Below are 16,608 nucleotides of genomic sequence, written 5' to 3' on the forward strand. Positions count from 1 at the left end.
TAGGGATGCTATACATTTTAACAGTAATATGTGTTTTAGCTTTCCTTTCCGTTTTCCTTCTTTTTCATCAAACTTTTAAAAGACCTCTGATTTAGAAGGGATGCTAAGTAGATATTTGATATGGGAGTCTTTCACTCTAAGTTACATACTAACCTTCATTTCTTTGGGCTTAGTATTTGTGAAGCAGTTGTAATAGTTTGGAAGAAAATATTAAATGGTGTAGAAATAAAAGACCAAGACCTTAGATCCTATGTGTGCCACTGTTTCCTTGACTTCTTAAGGTTTTAGGGATCTTAGAGGGTCCATCTCTGTTGGGGTCTGAGCATCTGTGAATTATAGGATTTCCTCCTTGTGATTGCATTTGTGTGAAGGGCTCATTGTTCTTTGACCCCCACCCTCCAGAATTCCTAGATAAGACCGTATGTTTAAGGATGCAATTTTTGAATGAAAACTTATAACAAGATAGATCCAATTTCATTTCTAGGTGAGACATCAGTGGAGACAGTAGTTTACTGGAACATTTCAGACTTTCTCCTTGATATTGAATGTGTAAAATTATTAACTTTCAAAACTAAATTCCTACTTAATACGTTTATTTTCTTTTTGCCTCATCCTTTGGATTTGTTTGCCTCATGTGTGTACATTTCTAGGAATCATGAAATCATGAGCCCTAGGAGGTTTAAAACTAGAATCTCATCAGTTCAAAATTTGCAAAATACATGAGTCCAGAGAAAAAAGGGGTACTCTACCCCTCAAATAACATTTTTTTACATGGTATGTTCCCTTAAAGGTCATAGTATATGGAAAGAACATGGGGTCTGCTACTGAGTAAAAAAGAGATACCAAGCAAGATTTGCAAATCCTTGAATAAATGGCTGTCTATTCTCCAGCTCTACCTTCTTTCCTGCATGTCATATGGAACTAGCCCATGTGTTATGACTGGCTATTATAATGGTCTGTGAAAGTCTCTACCTTTTGTTTCTAGAACACGTGGGTCTTTTACACATTGTTCCTAACTTGTGTATTGGTGGGGGAGCAGAATATCCAAACTGACAGATAATCCGACTTCTTGGCTAAGCCACACGCAATACTGTTTGGTCCCTCAACTGTTTGATTATTTTCTTCCTTGTTCTTTAATTTCCTGGGAATGTGGAAGAAATCTCACTACCTGTTTCTCAGTGCCTGAAAGGACAAGTCTTTTTGGAAAAATGCCTTATTAAAAATTTGCTTTTTATGTTCAGTTCTCTTCCAGGATAGTGCCCAAATAATTGTAGAAGGGATTGGCATTTTTGCTCAAAGGTGGGAAATATTCTAAAAGTTTTGTGAATTTTGTTTACAGAGAACACTTTTTATCTGTTCATAAAGGCAATGGTGAACCATTCCATTAGTACCTACTTGGAGAAATGTGGCAGGGACTAGCGACCTTGTAAATGATAGGTTTGGATCCATTATGAAGACTAAGAGTAGGAATCCTCACCCTTGTTGCATTATACTTCTATAAATGTCAGTTTAAAAAAGAGGGTAAATGGGGCAGGTGCAGTGGCTCATGCCTGTAATCCCAGCACTTTGGGAGGCCAAGGTAGGCGGATCACTTGAGGTCAGGAATTCGAGATCAGCCTGGCCAACATGGTGAAACATGTCTTTACTAAAAATACAAAAATTAGCCAAGCATGGTGGTGTGCACCTGTAGTCCCAGCTATTTGGGAGGCTAAGGCAGGAGAATCGGTTGAACCCAGGTGGGGGAGGTTGCAGTGAGCTGAAATCGTGCCACTGCACTCCAGCATGGACAACACAGTGAGACTCTGGTTCCAAATACATTAAATAAATAAAAGGGCAAATGAAGGTGAGAAAGACTCAAATGTGAATCGGGCAGACCATAACGTTTTCTTTCTTTACACTTTAGAAGTTCATCTGGACCCCTACCGAACATGGTGTCCTGTTGCAGACTGTCAGACAGTGTGCCCTGTTGCATCGAGTGACCCAGGACAGCCTGTGCTGGTGGAATGCCCTTCTTGCCACCTGAAATTCTGCTCGTGTTGCAAGGATGCTTGGCATGCAGAGGTCTCCTGTAGAGACAATCAGCCTATTGTCCTGCCAACAGAGCACAGGTAAGAAAGGAAACTTTGTCTTTGGGATTATTCACTAGTTTTCTTAGAAACTCAACATACGTTACATGTAGAAGGAATTACGTTGTGATAGCGTTTAGAGATTGGTTGTTTCCTTGCAGAACTTCCCTGAGAAGTGTCTCAGAATTGGTAAGTTGCCAATACAAAAGCATTTCTAGTTGTTCGCCCCAGAAGAATCTTCCAGATATTGCTGGAATTAAAGTTTGTGTGAGTTTTGCTTTCTCTTTAGGTAGCAAGGCGCTGTGGTCTACTGGTTCTCAGTAGGAAATCGTGACTTGTCCCAGCTATTTGCTCAGATGCCGTATCTGCCTGTATTGGGATATATCGTTCTTGTTGCTTGCAAAATGAGACAGAAATTTTCTTAGCTGACTAAATTGCCAGCTCATGATGTGTGACAGTCATATTAGAAAGAATGCAGGAATAGAAACAATGGTCCTAAATTCTTTCAGCACATAGAAAGGAGGGTTCTCTCGTGATACTTTATGCTCTTTAAAGGTTGAGATTTTGTTGTGATAGGAGGCAATTAAATCTGTACCTTTTTAGTACAGTGGGGTTTTTGTTTTGTTTTGTTTTGTTTTTGAGACAGAGTCTTGCTCTGTTGCCTAGGCTGGAGGGCAGTGGCATGATCTCGGCTCACTGCAACCACCGCCTTCTGGGTTCAAGCGATTCTCCTACCTCAGCCTCCCGATTAGCTGGGGTTACAGGCACTTGCCACCATGCCTGGCTAATTTTTGTATTTTTAGTAGAGATGGAGTTTCACCATATTGGCCAGGCTGGTCTTGAAATCCTGACCTCAAGTGATCCACCCACCTACGCCTGCCTCCCAAAGTGCTGGGATTACAGACATAAGCCACTGCACTTGGATGATACAGAGGGTCTTTATGGCAGCAGCAGTGCCCAGAGGGAGGGACCTCTGTGTTTCATTCCTGCTTTGCTTGAGGCTATAGTTGTTCTGCATCAGCAAGAACAAAATACCAGTGTTGTAACCCCATTGGCTTAATCACACAGTGCACCCAGAATGTGTAGAACCAGGCTTCAGGAATAGTAATGCTACCTGGCTACAATGCTGTGCTTGAATGTCAGAACAAACAAATGGACAGGAATAAAAGAGCTAATACACGTGCCACGCATGTGCCCTCTTAGCCAGATTTAAACCAGTGTTGCCTGCATTTTCGTGGCCATAGCAGGCAGCTCCACGGGTATCACAGGGTGATGTAAAGAACTCAGAGGATAGGAGGATTTGCATTCTGACATCGTCACTTAGTATCTGTGTGTCTCATAGAAGTCACTCAGCCTCTGTGAGTCTGTTTCCTTATCTGAAAATAAGGGAATTAAGACACAAGTTGAGCATCCCTTATCCAAAATACTTGGGGTAAGAAGTGTTTCAGATCTCAGTTTTTTCAGATTTTGAAATATTTTCATTATAGATTTATTGGTTGAGCATCCTTACTCTGAATATCAGAAGTCAGAAAGGCTCCAATGAGCATTTCCTTTGTCATGTCGGCACTCAAAAAGTTTCAGATTTTGGAGCATTTTAGATTTCAAATTTTGGACTAGGGATGCTCAACCTGTAATAACTGTCTTATGACAATATGAGGTTACTGTTCATACAAAATCTGATAATAGATTTGACAACACTCTGTGAATTGGATATGTCTGTGTGCTGGGTGGTAGTTTTGATGGGCAGTAGCTAAAGTGTTACCTGGTGCTATCGCTCACCTATCCCTCTCTCCCACTCCAATTCCTATTGCTTATTTTCTGTGCCCCTTGGGGCTGTGAGCCTGTGTTGGTCTATTCGTCTGTTTGGAGAAGGTCTTTTTAAAGTATTGGACATTATTTTAAAGTGTTGATATTTGAGACCCCCTTCTCCATTTGTCTAAGGAACAGACCATTAGATTGTCTACGCCCAGTTTGGACCCTAACCTGGTTTCTCTGCTGTGTAGCCAACTCCTTGCTGTTCTTATTTAGGCAATGCATACTTAGGGAATGAAATATTAATTTGACAAGGTAGTGAGTTAAATCAGTGGTGGAAACTGTAATTATATAATTCACAGAAAGCCAAAATAAAGATTCTTTCTTGTATGAGTTGTCTGTACATCTAATAATGATTTTGCCCACACCCTGTCTTTTGGAAGTGAATTAAGCATGGATAACTATGAGTTCATTATCTAACCATCAGGAGCCCTGGGAATTCAACTGATGACCATTTCTCATCCATTTTGTTTCTAGAGCCCTCTTTGGGACAGATGCAGAAGCCCCCATTAAGCAATGCCCAGTTTGCCGGGTTTATATCGAACGCAATGAAGGCTGCGCTCAGATGATGTGCAAAAACTGCAAGCATACATTTTGCTGGTACTGCCTCCAGAACTTGGACGTAAGTGCCACCTAGGTTTGTTGTATGATTTTTTTGTATACTGTACCTGCACCACAGCCGATATCCTACAGATTTTCCTTTAAAATATCGAGACGATTTTTGTCCTGCAAAAGGAATTTAGTTTTCTTAATGAGACTTCCTAAGCCTGCTACTTTAGATATCTAAAAACATCTTTTTGATGACCTTACATATGCCACCTTGGTGTTAAAGGCAAGCTTTTGTTTTAGGGGCATTTCTTGCTATTTGGACATTGTCTCTATTGTGTAAAGGACTATTAGTGTCTTCATTTTATATTGCTGTTGTAACTAATTAGCACATACTTAGTGGCTTAAAATACCACACACAAAAAAAATTATCCCACAGTTTTTCACTTTGGAAGTCTGACATAGGTCTTGCTGGATTAAAATCAAGGTGTCAGCTGGGCTGCATTTCTTTCTGGAGGCTCTAAGGGAGAATCTGTTTTCTTGCCTTAGAGGCTGTCTGCTCTCCTTAGCTTGTGGCCTCTTCCTCCATCTTCAAAGCCAGCAACATCAGATCCCTCACTCCCTTCTTTCTTAGTCATTGCTCCCTCTGACCACAGCTGGGAAAGGTTCTCTGCCTAAAGGACCAATGTGATGAGATTGGGCCCATCAGGATAACGTAGGATAATCTCCTTTATCTCAGGGTTCTTAATTTAATCATACTTGCAGAATCCCTCTTGTCATATAGGGTAACACATTCACATATTCTGGGGATTAGGCCATGATATCTTTGGGAGGTAGTTATTCTGCCTACCACTATTAGGTTTTTTTCTTCTTTTTGAATTTAAAGAAAAATGGTTCAAATCAATGGTGTCTCTTAACTCTCTTCTCTCCCTCATGCGCGTGCTCTCTCTCTCTCTCTCTCTTATCTCTCCCTCATGCGCACGCTCTCTCTCTCTCTTTCTCTTCTTTTGTTCATGGGCATGCAGCATTATCACTACTGTTTTGTCAGTGTTCCCTTCCCAGATCAAGGGGCTTGGCTTAATTTTTTCTCACCATTCATGAATCAAGTCTTCTCACATTCAGGTGCAGTTTTATTCAGCCCTGTGCTAAGGCTAGTGGTAACTTCAGAGTTAAAAATGCAGTGCGAAGGGTTAGTGAGTAGGTCTTACTTCACTTCTGGTCTTTTAAAGTTTGGGGTAGCATAAGTTGTTTGTAGATAACACTCTGTTTTGGCAATTTGGACCTCTAAAATATGTCCATATCAGTGTAAGCCCTCAGTTACCATTGAGTTGCTATTCTTTTCTCAGCTCTTTGTTTTGATTGCTTGATTTGCTTTAATCCAACAGGTGATTTGTGTAGTGCTTTAGTTCAGACAAGCTTAGTGAGTAGTGAGTGTGCAGTTAGCATGTAATGTCTGCTGGCCACCACCTGCTTGATTTTTAACTGAAAACTCGATATGTTGTTTAAGATGACATGTATGAATAATAATAATAACCTCCATCTTAGTGATTTAAGAAGAGGTATGAACTGGGGGGAAGAAAATGGACATTTTAGACTCTAGAAGTTCAGCAGCTCAGGTTGGAAGACATTTTCCATTTAGAAATTGATTTGTCATAGGCCCTTGAGTTACAATTTTGTTTTATATTTAAGACCTAGCACGCACCTAAATGAGTGATATTCTGGATGAGGATTTTACTGACTATACATCACACATGCATTACAAGTGAAAAACAGTTTTTTTTTGTTTTCCTTCGGGTTTCACCAGAATATTAATTGGGTTCATATCCACAAGGAGGCCGAGCCCATGAGGTTCTCTTTAGGAGGCCAGAGTGTAAGGGAACAATTATGTGCACCAGATCTCCATCCTTTGGCTGAAATGTGTTTGGGGGATGGTGTTGCAAAGAACATGCTGTTCTGTCTCTTGTGCTGTTCTGGTTCTGGAGATGAAATGGTGCAGATGTTAAATGGCTGAATACACATACTTCAAATGTTGAAGCATCTTTTTTCTGGTGACTGTTTTCTAAGATCTCATTTTCAGTTTTAGCCAGGGGCATTGGATTGTTGGTAATGATGTTTTTCTCTACGCAAGTGGAGTTCTACATCAGATGATGGTGTGGATCTCTGTTTATAGAAAAGTGTGAGAGCCTGGGGCCAGGACAGGGGTGACTGTCTAAAATCCAGGCCTGAGACCGACACGAAACAGGAATTTTGAGTGTTGTTGGAGTTGAGCTTGTTCCTGCCTTGATTCTCATCCCTGTAGTTTCAGAGGATGAGTTATGCTTAATTGTCTGCTTTAGAATCCTATTCCTGTCCATAGCCTTAGAGACTTGAGCTGTTCAGTTATCTCTTTCCTCTCCTGTGGTTTCAATTTCCACTCTGCACTCTCTCAGCACACCCATGCATTCGACTGTGTCACATTTAAACACAAGTAAATGTTTTTCTTAAAGCCTGCATCTTTTCCTTACTATGCCCCTCTATTTATCTCTCCTTTAAAAGCCAAGCTTCAAGAAAAGCATAATCACCTCTTGCTACTGACATTACTTACCTTCCAAACACTGTATGTGCTCGGATGGCCACGTAATCACACCCCGACTGTACCCCTTTCCCAGATTTTGAGTGATTTCTTACTGGCAGAATCCAATACTACTTGTTCTTAGTGTACCTAGATTCTCTGCTGCATTTAACATCTTGACCACATCCATTTCAGTGATACCACCTCTGTTGGTTTCTCTTCTACCTTTCTGGTCATATCCCAGTTCCCTTTCTAGCCTCTTCCTCCACCCAGTCTTAAATGCCTGTGTTCAGCAGCCTCTTTGCTTCTCAGTTTACTCCTCTTCCTAGTTAATCTCAGTCTCTTCTATGGTTTCTTCTATCCCACGTACACTGATGCCCAATTGAGACCCCTTTCTCCATTTGTCTAATGAACAGACTATTAGGTAGATTATCTACACCTAATTTGGACCCTGAGCTAGTTTCTCTGCTGAGGTTCAAGTTTTGTTTTGTTTTTTTTTCAGTGTAGTTCTATGTGATGAGCTGCCTTTTGAACAGCCCTGCTTGGATGTCTCAACCATCTCTCAAGTTCAACATGTTCAAACTTATCTTCCCAACAAACTCCATCTCTGTGTTGTCACTTCTCTCAATAAAACCACTGCCTTCTTTCAACCCAACCAGTTTCCCTTCTCTGTGATTGCTTCTCCTTGTTTCTCTCTAGTTACTTTCTTAATATCTTAGGACTGTAACTTCCTCTTCTCCATCCATCCTCAGTCACTGGCATGTTCTCTCTCCTGGTTTGCCACACCAGCCTTTCAGCTGCCCTGTTCCTGGTCTTCCCATTCCATTGTACCTCTGCCAGAGCTAGCTTGCTAAGATAAGTAGTCAGGTCGTTATTACTCTTTTTTTTTTCTTTTTTAAAATTAATTGAGATTCTTATTGATTATGATCTGTTTTCACTTGGTGATTTACAAAACTACCAAGATAAAGATTATGGGCTTGGAATTCTAGAGGGAGTCACTGATATCACCAGAGAAAAACTTTGCCTTCCATTTGGTGATCTCATGTGGGTTGTATTCATTTCTCAATTTAAAACTGCATATTTACTGAAACCAATCTTTTTATTTTTCAGAATGACATTTTCCTCAGACATTATGACAAAGGGCCATGCAGGAATAAACTTGGCCACTCAAGAGCGTCGGTGATGTGGAACCGAACACAGGTACCCTGACCTTACAGGGAGCGTGACATAAACCAAAACCGTGATGGCTTAAAGAGCCCCTCTATTCCTCTTCCCTGGACTGTTCCCTCCTGGGAGGTCCCATCTCAGCCTGGGAGCTTCTGGAGAGTGCCAGGGCAGGACTAGGGAAAAGTAATGGGGTAACTACCTAAAGTTAATTCATGAGCACAGTCTCCTTAAGGACAAGTGGAGGAGCAGGGGCACCAGAGCTGCCAGGCAATCAACAGTGACATGCAGAATGCAGGCAGATATTCTTTCCTCTTGAGAAACAGTGGAATGACTTTCCTAAAGCCCTTTAAGGCATATTACCTTTCAAAGGCCTTGTATTAGTCTGTTCTCACACTACTAATAAAGACATACCTGAGACTAGGTTAGTTATTAAGGAAAGGGGTTTAATGACTCACAATTCCACATGGCTGGGGAGGCCTCACAGTCATGGCAGAAGGCAGAGGAGGAGCAAAGTCACATCTTAAATGGCGGCAGGCGAGAGAGCTTGTGCAGGGGAACTCCCATTTATAAAACCATCACATCTCATGAAACTTATTCACTACCACAAGAACAGTATGGGGGAAACCACCCCCATGATTCAGTTATCTCCACCTGGCCCTGCCCTTGACACATGGGGATTATTACAATTCAAGATGAGATTTGGGTGGGGACACAGCCAAACCATATCAGGCAGTGCTCTGAAACCCTGTGAGCCCTTCCTGGAGCTTAGATCCCTCTGTACATGCCATTGTGTGTTTATGTGGCAGGTTCAAAAGGAGTCATGGTTTATTTTTAATAGTGTTTTATATTTATTAAAGGCCATGTTCCTTTGGAGGGAGTCAGTGCTAATATCCTAGTAATCATTAACATCTCCATGAGCTAGTTGAGGAAATTCAGGTAGAGAGAGCACCAACACCGATAATTCATGACTGTCCTGAACTTGCGACAGCTTGAGTTGGCATTTGGATGGTTTCCATCCTCGATATGGTCCTTTGTATCTCTCTGGCTTCTCTCCAATTCAGATCAATCCTGGGCACTAGCTGAAAGATCCCAGAAATGTAACTATTCTATGTGCCTGAGATGATGTCTTGTTCAGGCTGCTATAACAAATGACCATAGACTGGGAGGCTTAAAGAACAGAAATTTACTTCTCATAGTTCTGGAGGCTGAGAAGTCTGAGGTTCAGGTGACAGCGTGGTCATGTCCTAGCAAGGGCTCTCTTCCTGGTTTGAAGATGGCCATTTTTTTTGCGGTGTCTTCGCACGGCATAGAGCCTAGAGAAAGGAAGCAAGCTGTCTGGCATCTGTTCTCTCTCGTAAGAGCACCAATCCCATCATGAGGGCCCTGCTTCATAAACCAACTAGCTTCTAAAGTCCCCGTCTCCAAATACCGTCACATCGGGGATTTAGGGTTTCAACATATGAGCTTCAGGGGGACACAAACATTTGGCCCACAGCAGATAGTATAGTTGGAATAAGTATACATATTGAAAGACTTAATTGCTGAAATATGCTTTTCTTTGAAATTTCCAGGTGGTGGGGATCCTCGTAGGCTTGGGCATCATTGCCTTGGTTACTTCACCCTTGTTACTCCTGGCCTCCCCATGTATAATCTGTTGTGTATGCAAGTCCTGTCGGGGCAAGAAGAAAAAGCACGACCCGTCCACAACCTAAAGATCTCTGTGTTCGTTTGCCCCAGATGTGTGAGTTACGTGAGATGGCACAGTGATGAAGCCCTCTTTAGTGACCTTGCCTCCTTCTCCTTGCCAACTTTGAAAGTGCCTCTGTGTCCAGACTTTGAACTTGCCTGCCCGCCTTCAGCATCAGGAAAGGCCAAGTCCTGGGTGTGAGCATTCCTGTGTAACAAGAACTGGGCTCAACAGTCCAGCTGTGTCTATGGAGCATGTCGGGAGCTTTGGGGTTGCTTGAGATGAATGAACATACCATTTTATCTTCCAAAGGACCTCACTGGACTGTTCGACTTCCAGCCAAATTCAAGGAGCTTGAGGGAACATTTGATATAACAAGTGTGTTGTCATGGTTGGCAACATGGAAGATAACCAAGAAGCCAGGGCCTGTTCTGTGTTGATTTGGCTACCACGAGAAACACAGGGGAAGCGCGATGAGGAGAAGGATAAGACTGTGTGAGGAGAGATCCTCACAGGAGCTGGAAAGCGGGCTGCTGATCTCAGCAGTTGACATAGTGGTTGTGCCTCTGCTGGCTACTGGGTGTGCTGTCCCCAGTGTTCCCGCTGTGATTTGGCAGAAACACAATAGGTTTCTCTTTGTGTGATCGAAACTGCTGTGCAGAGGGAGTTGCCCCTTCCCAGTAAAAGAGTTGCAGCCTGTTAAACAATATGGTCTAATTTAGTGTCTCTCCCTTGGCAAATGTAAGTTTTCTAAGTTGGCCAACTTGTCTCTTACAGCCGGTAGCTGTGGTCTACAAAATCGTTTCATATGAAATACGGGTAGAGTGGTCGAGTTTCAAAACTTCCATCATAGATAACTGGGACCTTTCTCAGGACCTGTGTTCACATACCCAATAGATTTGGAATCGGGCCTAAGAGTACACATGGAGAGTAAATATTAAAGTGTATATTATGTACATCTAGAATCCATGTGACTTGCAGCCTGCCTGTAATTTCTATCCATTGAGCATGCATGGATACACCCAATAGTACACACAAAATAAATGTTTACTTAAGAGCCATTCTATCCTTCTGTGACTGAAATGGTTTATTGTAAATCTGCCTAACGATTTTTTGCATATTATATATGTGAATTTTGGTTGTAAGTTCATAACTTACCCAAGGGTATAGACTCATAACTCTTTTAAAACAGTACTTAGTACAATATCTGCCATCTCTGTTTGTAAAAACATGAATTGATAACCGAGTCATTTACATATTTTCAAACACAGAGCAGCTCTTTTCTCAGCATAATTTATTATTGCTGTTTCAGCATCTGTTAGGACAGTCTGAATACTTTGTTACAAGGCACTGATAAAATAGCAACAAAAACATGTAAGAAATAAAATAGAAATGCTTTATATATTTTAGTTTAAATTTATATATCACCTCATTGTGACTTATTTTTTCCATTATACCATTAGTCAGATTTGAATAGCAAGGTTTTGAAAGGATAAAACCTTTTCTCCAATGACAGGATTACATAATTGCTATTGACAGTGTAGCCTGGTGCTTCATGAGACCTATGCTAAATGTTACTGGAGAGTTCTTGAAGCCAGGGATACCATATCAGGAACTATTCAGGATCTATGATATTTTCTGAGGTAACTGGGTAATAGAATATCAAATTGCTGCTATCTTGGACCTATTATTAAAGGATGATGCTTTGCCTACATAATAGGATATATCCTAAGGGGATGTGTATATTTAAGGAACTTTAATTCATGTGTATATATTGATATCTGATGTATTGTAGTACATCAATTGGTCATGTACATTTTAATTTACACATTGTATAGAACATAGATGAGAACTCTGGGAAAACCTGGGAATGGCAACCAACCAAAATCATTTTTAATCATCTATTAGAAATTTCTTAATATTGTGTCTTTTTCTTTTGAAACTCTAAACACTTCAGAGAAAAAAACACTGTCTTCTATCAGTGTAGTTCATGTTAGTATAATTATAGATTTACATATATTTGAACAGTTCATTTGCTTTGTTTTACACATAGCCTACTGCCTCATTATAGGTAAAAGGCATTTATAACTGCTCAGGGGATTACAGGAACTCAACTGAAACTGAATTTTTGTAACAAGAATGTTAATAGTGGCGATGTCCTCTGTCAGTAAACTCTTTAAGCTTGGTGCCACAAAGAGTCTTTTGCATGGGGACTGATTTCAAGTAACCTAAAATACTGTGTTACCAGAGGAAGAGGTCCCACATTTGGAGTGAAGATGGAAGAAAATATATATGCTCTTTCCTTGGAAAATTGAAGGAATTTGCCACCTTACAGAGATCGTGTCACCGAATTAGCTGCTTATTTTTTTTCGGCCAGGGCTATGGAGTGGGGGTTGTTTGTCAAACTGATTTTCAATAACTGGATTTAATTTTTTTTAACGTTGAAAAGTGCCTGAAAAATGGTAAATTCTTCAATGTGTGAGATTGTCAGAATCCACAAAACTAGGTTGGTTAAACATATCTGGTGCATCAAAGGGCATGATGCAAACCAATCTAGAGACTGTTGATAGAGAAGAAAGCTAGCAACTTTTTGTTTTTTTGGACAGGGTCTCCTTTTGTCACCCAGGCTGGAGTGCAGTGGCATGATCATGGTTCACAGAACCCCTACCTCCTGGCTTCAAGCGTTCCTCCCACCTTACCCTCCTGAGCAGCTGGTACTACAGGCGCACACCACCACACCTGGCTATGTTTTGTACTTTTTGTAGAGATGGAGTTTCTCTGTGTTGCCCAGGCTTGTCTCAAACTCCTGGGCTCAAGCGATCCACCCACCTTGGCCTCCCAAAGTGTTGGGATTACAGGTGTGTGTCACTGTGCCTGACAGCTGACAATTTTAACTGGCAACTTTGATAACAGAGGCTGCTATTCTTGTTTTAGATAATTGGCCAGTGCCAGAGTTTACTCTTGCCTCCTTTCTCAGTCTGCCAGCTTTGTCCTTTCTGAGTGATTCTCTTTCTGTATTAGGGATATTTGGATGCTATGGCAGGAATCTTTTTGTGTTTGGAGTGTAGTCCATTTGCAATAGAAATAACAAATCCGTCCCCAAATTGTAACCTGAATGTAATAGTCCAGCATCCAGAAATCCTATGGAATGTATTAGCACAACATCTTACCATTGTCCCATCTACGAAATTTTTCTTATTATGAAGTAGGGAAGTGAGGAGGAAAGCCATGCAGAAGCAAATGTTAGAATCTTAGGCATCCTATTTGTTCATGCCGTGGGTATTTGCTTTGGACTTGGAGTCTGTACTTTGAAAGAGGCCTTTGAAAAACAAATAATGCAGTGTGAATTTTCTAGTAGCGTGCTTCATGAAAATATTACTTATCCAGGTTTGCAAATGTACATGTTCATTTGAATGTAAATCACCATTTCTTGGAACCCTACATTTTTTCTTAAAAATTATTCTGAATCTAAGTATGTATTACTTTAGCCTTCCCTACACAGTACTTATAAAAGACTTTTCTTTCTGTTCATGAATGGATGCCTTTATGTGATATAGAGTCATGTGTGTATGTGTAGCTTTAAGGGCAATTTCAGAAGTGCATTAGATGAATGACATTTTATAAAGCGATCACAATTGATATATTCAGGCTATTATGTCTCATGTCATGATCTGGGAAGTTTTATGTATTTTTAAAAATTGCTATTGTGTTGTATTTTTCCAATTTTTGGAGAAGAAAATAGGCTCTCTAGCCACAATAAATGTGAGCAGGAAATCAATTGTGTTAACCTTTGTTGTGCTGCACAATTCTAGGCATGTTCAATTTTATCCTCTAAGAACCAACCAAGTCACTGTTAAATCCTAGGTTCTGAATTTACAAAATGTACCAGAATTTGCAATACCATCTATGGAAATAACTCTTGCTACTTTACTTCTTAAAAGAAATGGGGCCAGGTGGGTGTGGTAGCTCACGCCTGTAATCCCAGCACTTTGGGAGGCCAAAGTGGGCGGATCACCTGAAGTCAGGAGTTCGAGACCTGCCTGGCCAACATGGTAAAACCCCATCGCTACTAAAAACACACAAAAATTAGAACCCTGTCTCTACTAAAAATACAAAAAAATTAGCTGGGCGTGGTGGCGCATGCCTGTAATCCCAGCTACTTGGGAGGCTAAGGCAGGAGAACTGCTTGAACCTGGGAGGTGGAGGTTGTGGTGAGCCAAGATTGTGCCATTGCCCTCCAGCCTGGGCAGCAAGAGTGAAACTCCGTCTCAAAAAAAAAATAGTGGGGCGGGGGTAAGTGTAATGTCTTTGTTACACACTTTCCTCTTTGTAGGGGTGATAGTTCACACTGCCCGTGCACAGGAATTGATCATTATCCAGAGAAATAACGAATAATACAGATATTTGATCATTCTAATAAAAAACGCTGCCAAGTGTCAAAGCCGTTTGTTCTGTAAAGTGAGGGTTGGACTAAATGCTAAGGTCAGTTCTAACCTTCCAAAAGGATTTAGAGTGTTAAGGTCATTTCCATTTGAATTAGTATTCAAGGCAGGCCTTAAATTGGGCGCCAAAGATTACTTAACAACTAGAGCTTGTGTTTCTACAAAACCGAAAGCTCACTCTCCTGTACTGGTGTAGAAGCCTTTTTATTGAAGGCGAGATGCTTCTAAAATGGTACCTGCATACAAAGGTTTACAATTGACGTACAATTCAAATTTCGTTTTCTAATCATTCCGTTTTGAGGAAATCAATAAGACCATTTAAAAAGATTTTTGGGTTGTGGTTTCTTAATTTTCTTAATCATCTCCTAGAATGTCAACATTATTTCATTTTGAAAGTGTGCTTATTGTTTGCTAAACTTGAATTTGCATTCCCAAAGAAATATTGAATGAACCATTTTATATAGCAGTGATTTTAATCAGTGCCCTAACCAGCAAACTCATTGCAATGTAAATTATGAATCTGGTGATTTGGAGGAGAATAATAATTAGGTTTTTCTGTAATTCAATTATTTTCATTTGTTAGATAATAAATCTAGTTTTCTTTAGACCCTAAAGATAATGCCCAACTCTATGAGAAAAAGGAAACAAATCTGCTTAAATGCGTTAATAGCAGTTATAATGTTTTGTTTGTATATTTTTACGTAAACTAAAGAACTTTTGAGAACAATCCTTTGAGATAAATGGAGCAGATTAGATCCATTTTATGGAGAAAGCAATGTTTTGTATTCATGTCTTGCTAAGCGTCATAATGATGAGTGACAGCTGGGAAAAGAATGCACTAGGACTTGAAAGTTCTATAATGCTCTTTCATTAGTAATTTTGAGTCTTTCACTCCCAAATCTGTGAGTCCTAAGAGAACGTAGTGTTATGCCCAGACTGTTTGTTCCCCGAAGAAGACCACCAGAGTCCAGAGTCAAAGCCAAGCGGCAAGGATCTTTAATGCAAGTTCGAACTTGGTCCCTCCGTTCTACAACATACAAGAGGGCCTCGAATGATGCATGCGCCCGCTTTTTATAGCTCGATGCATACAGGATAGGATAGGTAAGGTTACAGAGGTACAAAGAAATTCTTTTGGTCACAGTATCACAATTGGTAATTGGTTAATATTCTAAGTTATACAATTAACAGTTTCTATTTGTCCCCGCGCATTTAGTAAAACTACAAACGGTTGTGACCTTATCAGGGGCTCTCTAGGTGGTGTTTCTAGGATGTATGGGGGCATGTGTTTGTACTGGGCTCAGGAAGTTTGGGACAAATAGAGGAATATGTTTGTACTGGGCCCAGGACTAAGATATATGGTAGACACCGGTAATTAGAACAGAGCAGCACAGAGACTTTCACAACGTTTGTCCTTTCAGCGTCTGGAGTCTATAGATAACCTAATCGGTTAGGTCCGGGGTCGATCTTTAACTAGGCTCAGGGCGCCGCCCGGGCTGTTTGCCTGTGGACTTCATGTCTGCCTTTTAGTCTTTTTATTTGATCTCTTTCAGTAGTACCCACTCATTTATCTGTATCAGTGGAGATGTACCTAAGAACATATTTCAAATCATCACTTAGAGGCTGTTTTGGTGGGTACCCCTGAGATCCCCTCACCTCACTCCTTGAGGTTTGGCTAGAGAAGGACAGGAGATGGAAGGTAATTAGAAAGAGAACAGGGTGGTCTCCCTCTGACTTGCTAATATTGGAAGCAGAATTATAGCTGAATCTGTATACTCACCCCAAATGCCCCAGTGCTTGCCTCTCGCCTACAAAGTACATTCTCAGAAGTTCCAGTCAAGACGCAAAGGGACCGTTAACTCAGATCTAACTCCTTTCTTCTTAACATTACCAACTTGTACTCAAACGTGTATTTGTAGCCTACCATTAAATAAATCAATTGGCAGTTTCAAAAGCTGGAAAGGGGACTCCAAATAATTAATTTCTCATCCATAAAGAAGTCCTTTCAGGCCGGGCGCGGTGGCTCACGCCTGTAATCCCAGCACTTTAGGAGGCCGAGGCGGGTGGATCACGAGGTCAGGAGATCGAGACCATCCTGGCTAACACGGTGAAACCCCGTCTCTACTAAGAATTAAAAAAAAATTAGCCGGGTGAGGTGGCGAGCGCCTGTAGTCCCAGCTACTCGGGAAGCTGAGGCAGGAGAATGGCTTTAAGTTGGGAGGCGGAGCTTGCAGTGAGCCGAGATCGCGCCACTGCACTCCAGCCTGGGTGACAGAGAGAGAGACTCCGTCTCAGAAAAAAAAAAAAAAAAAAAAAAGAAGTCCTTTCAATTCCATTTTC

General features: G+C 41.0%; 1 protein-coding gene across 2 annotated transcripts in view; it reads left to right on the forward strand.

Annotated features, from left to right (window-relative positions):
• RNF144B (ring finger protein 144B) overlaps window positions 1-13,607 on the forward strand; it is an 81,142-nt gene extending 67,535 nt beyond the window's left edge. For both annotated transcript variants that reach the window (XM_033216347.1, XM_033216348.1), the window contains exons 5-8: window positions 1,904-2,108; window positions 4,356-4,500; window positions 8,086-8,175; window positions 9,714-13,607. In XM_033216347.1, the coding sequence (XP_033072238.1) occupies window positions 1,904-2,108; window positions 4,356-4,500; window positions 8,086-8,175; window positions 9,714-9,854 (581 nt within the window). In that variant the 3' untranslated portion in view covers window positions 9,855-13,607. The remainder of the gene's footprint in view (window positions 1-1,903; window positions 2,109-4,355; window positions 4,501-8,085; window positions 8,176-9,713) is intronic.
• The last annotated feature ends 3,001 nt before the right edge of the window (window positions 13,608-16,608 follow it).

This window comes from Trachypithecus francoisi, unplaced genomic scaffold, assembly GCF_009764315.1.
Source record: "Trachypithecus francoisi isolate TF-2019V2 unplaced genomic scaffold, Tfra_2.0 Lachesis_group10, whole genome shotgun sequence".
NCBI lineage: Eukaryota > Metazoa > Chordata > Mammalia > Primates > Cercopithecidae > Trachypithecus > Trachypithecus francoisi.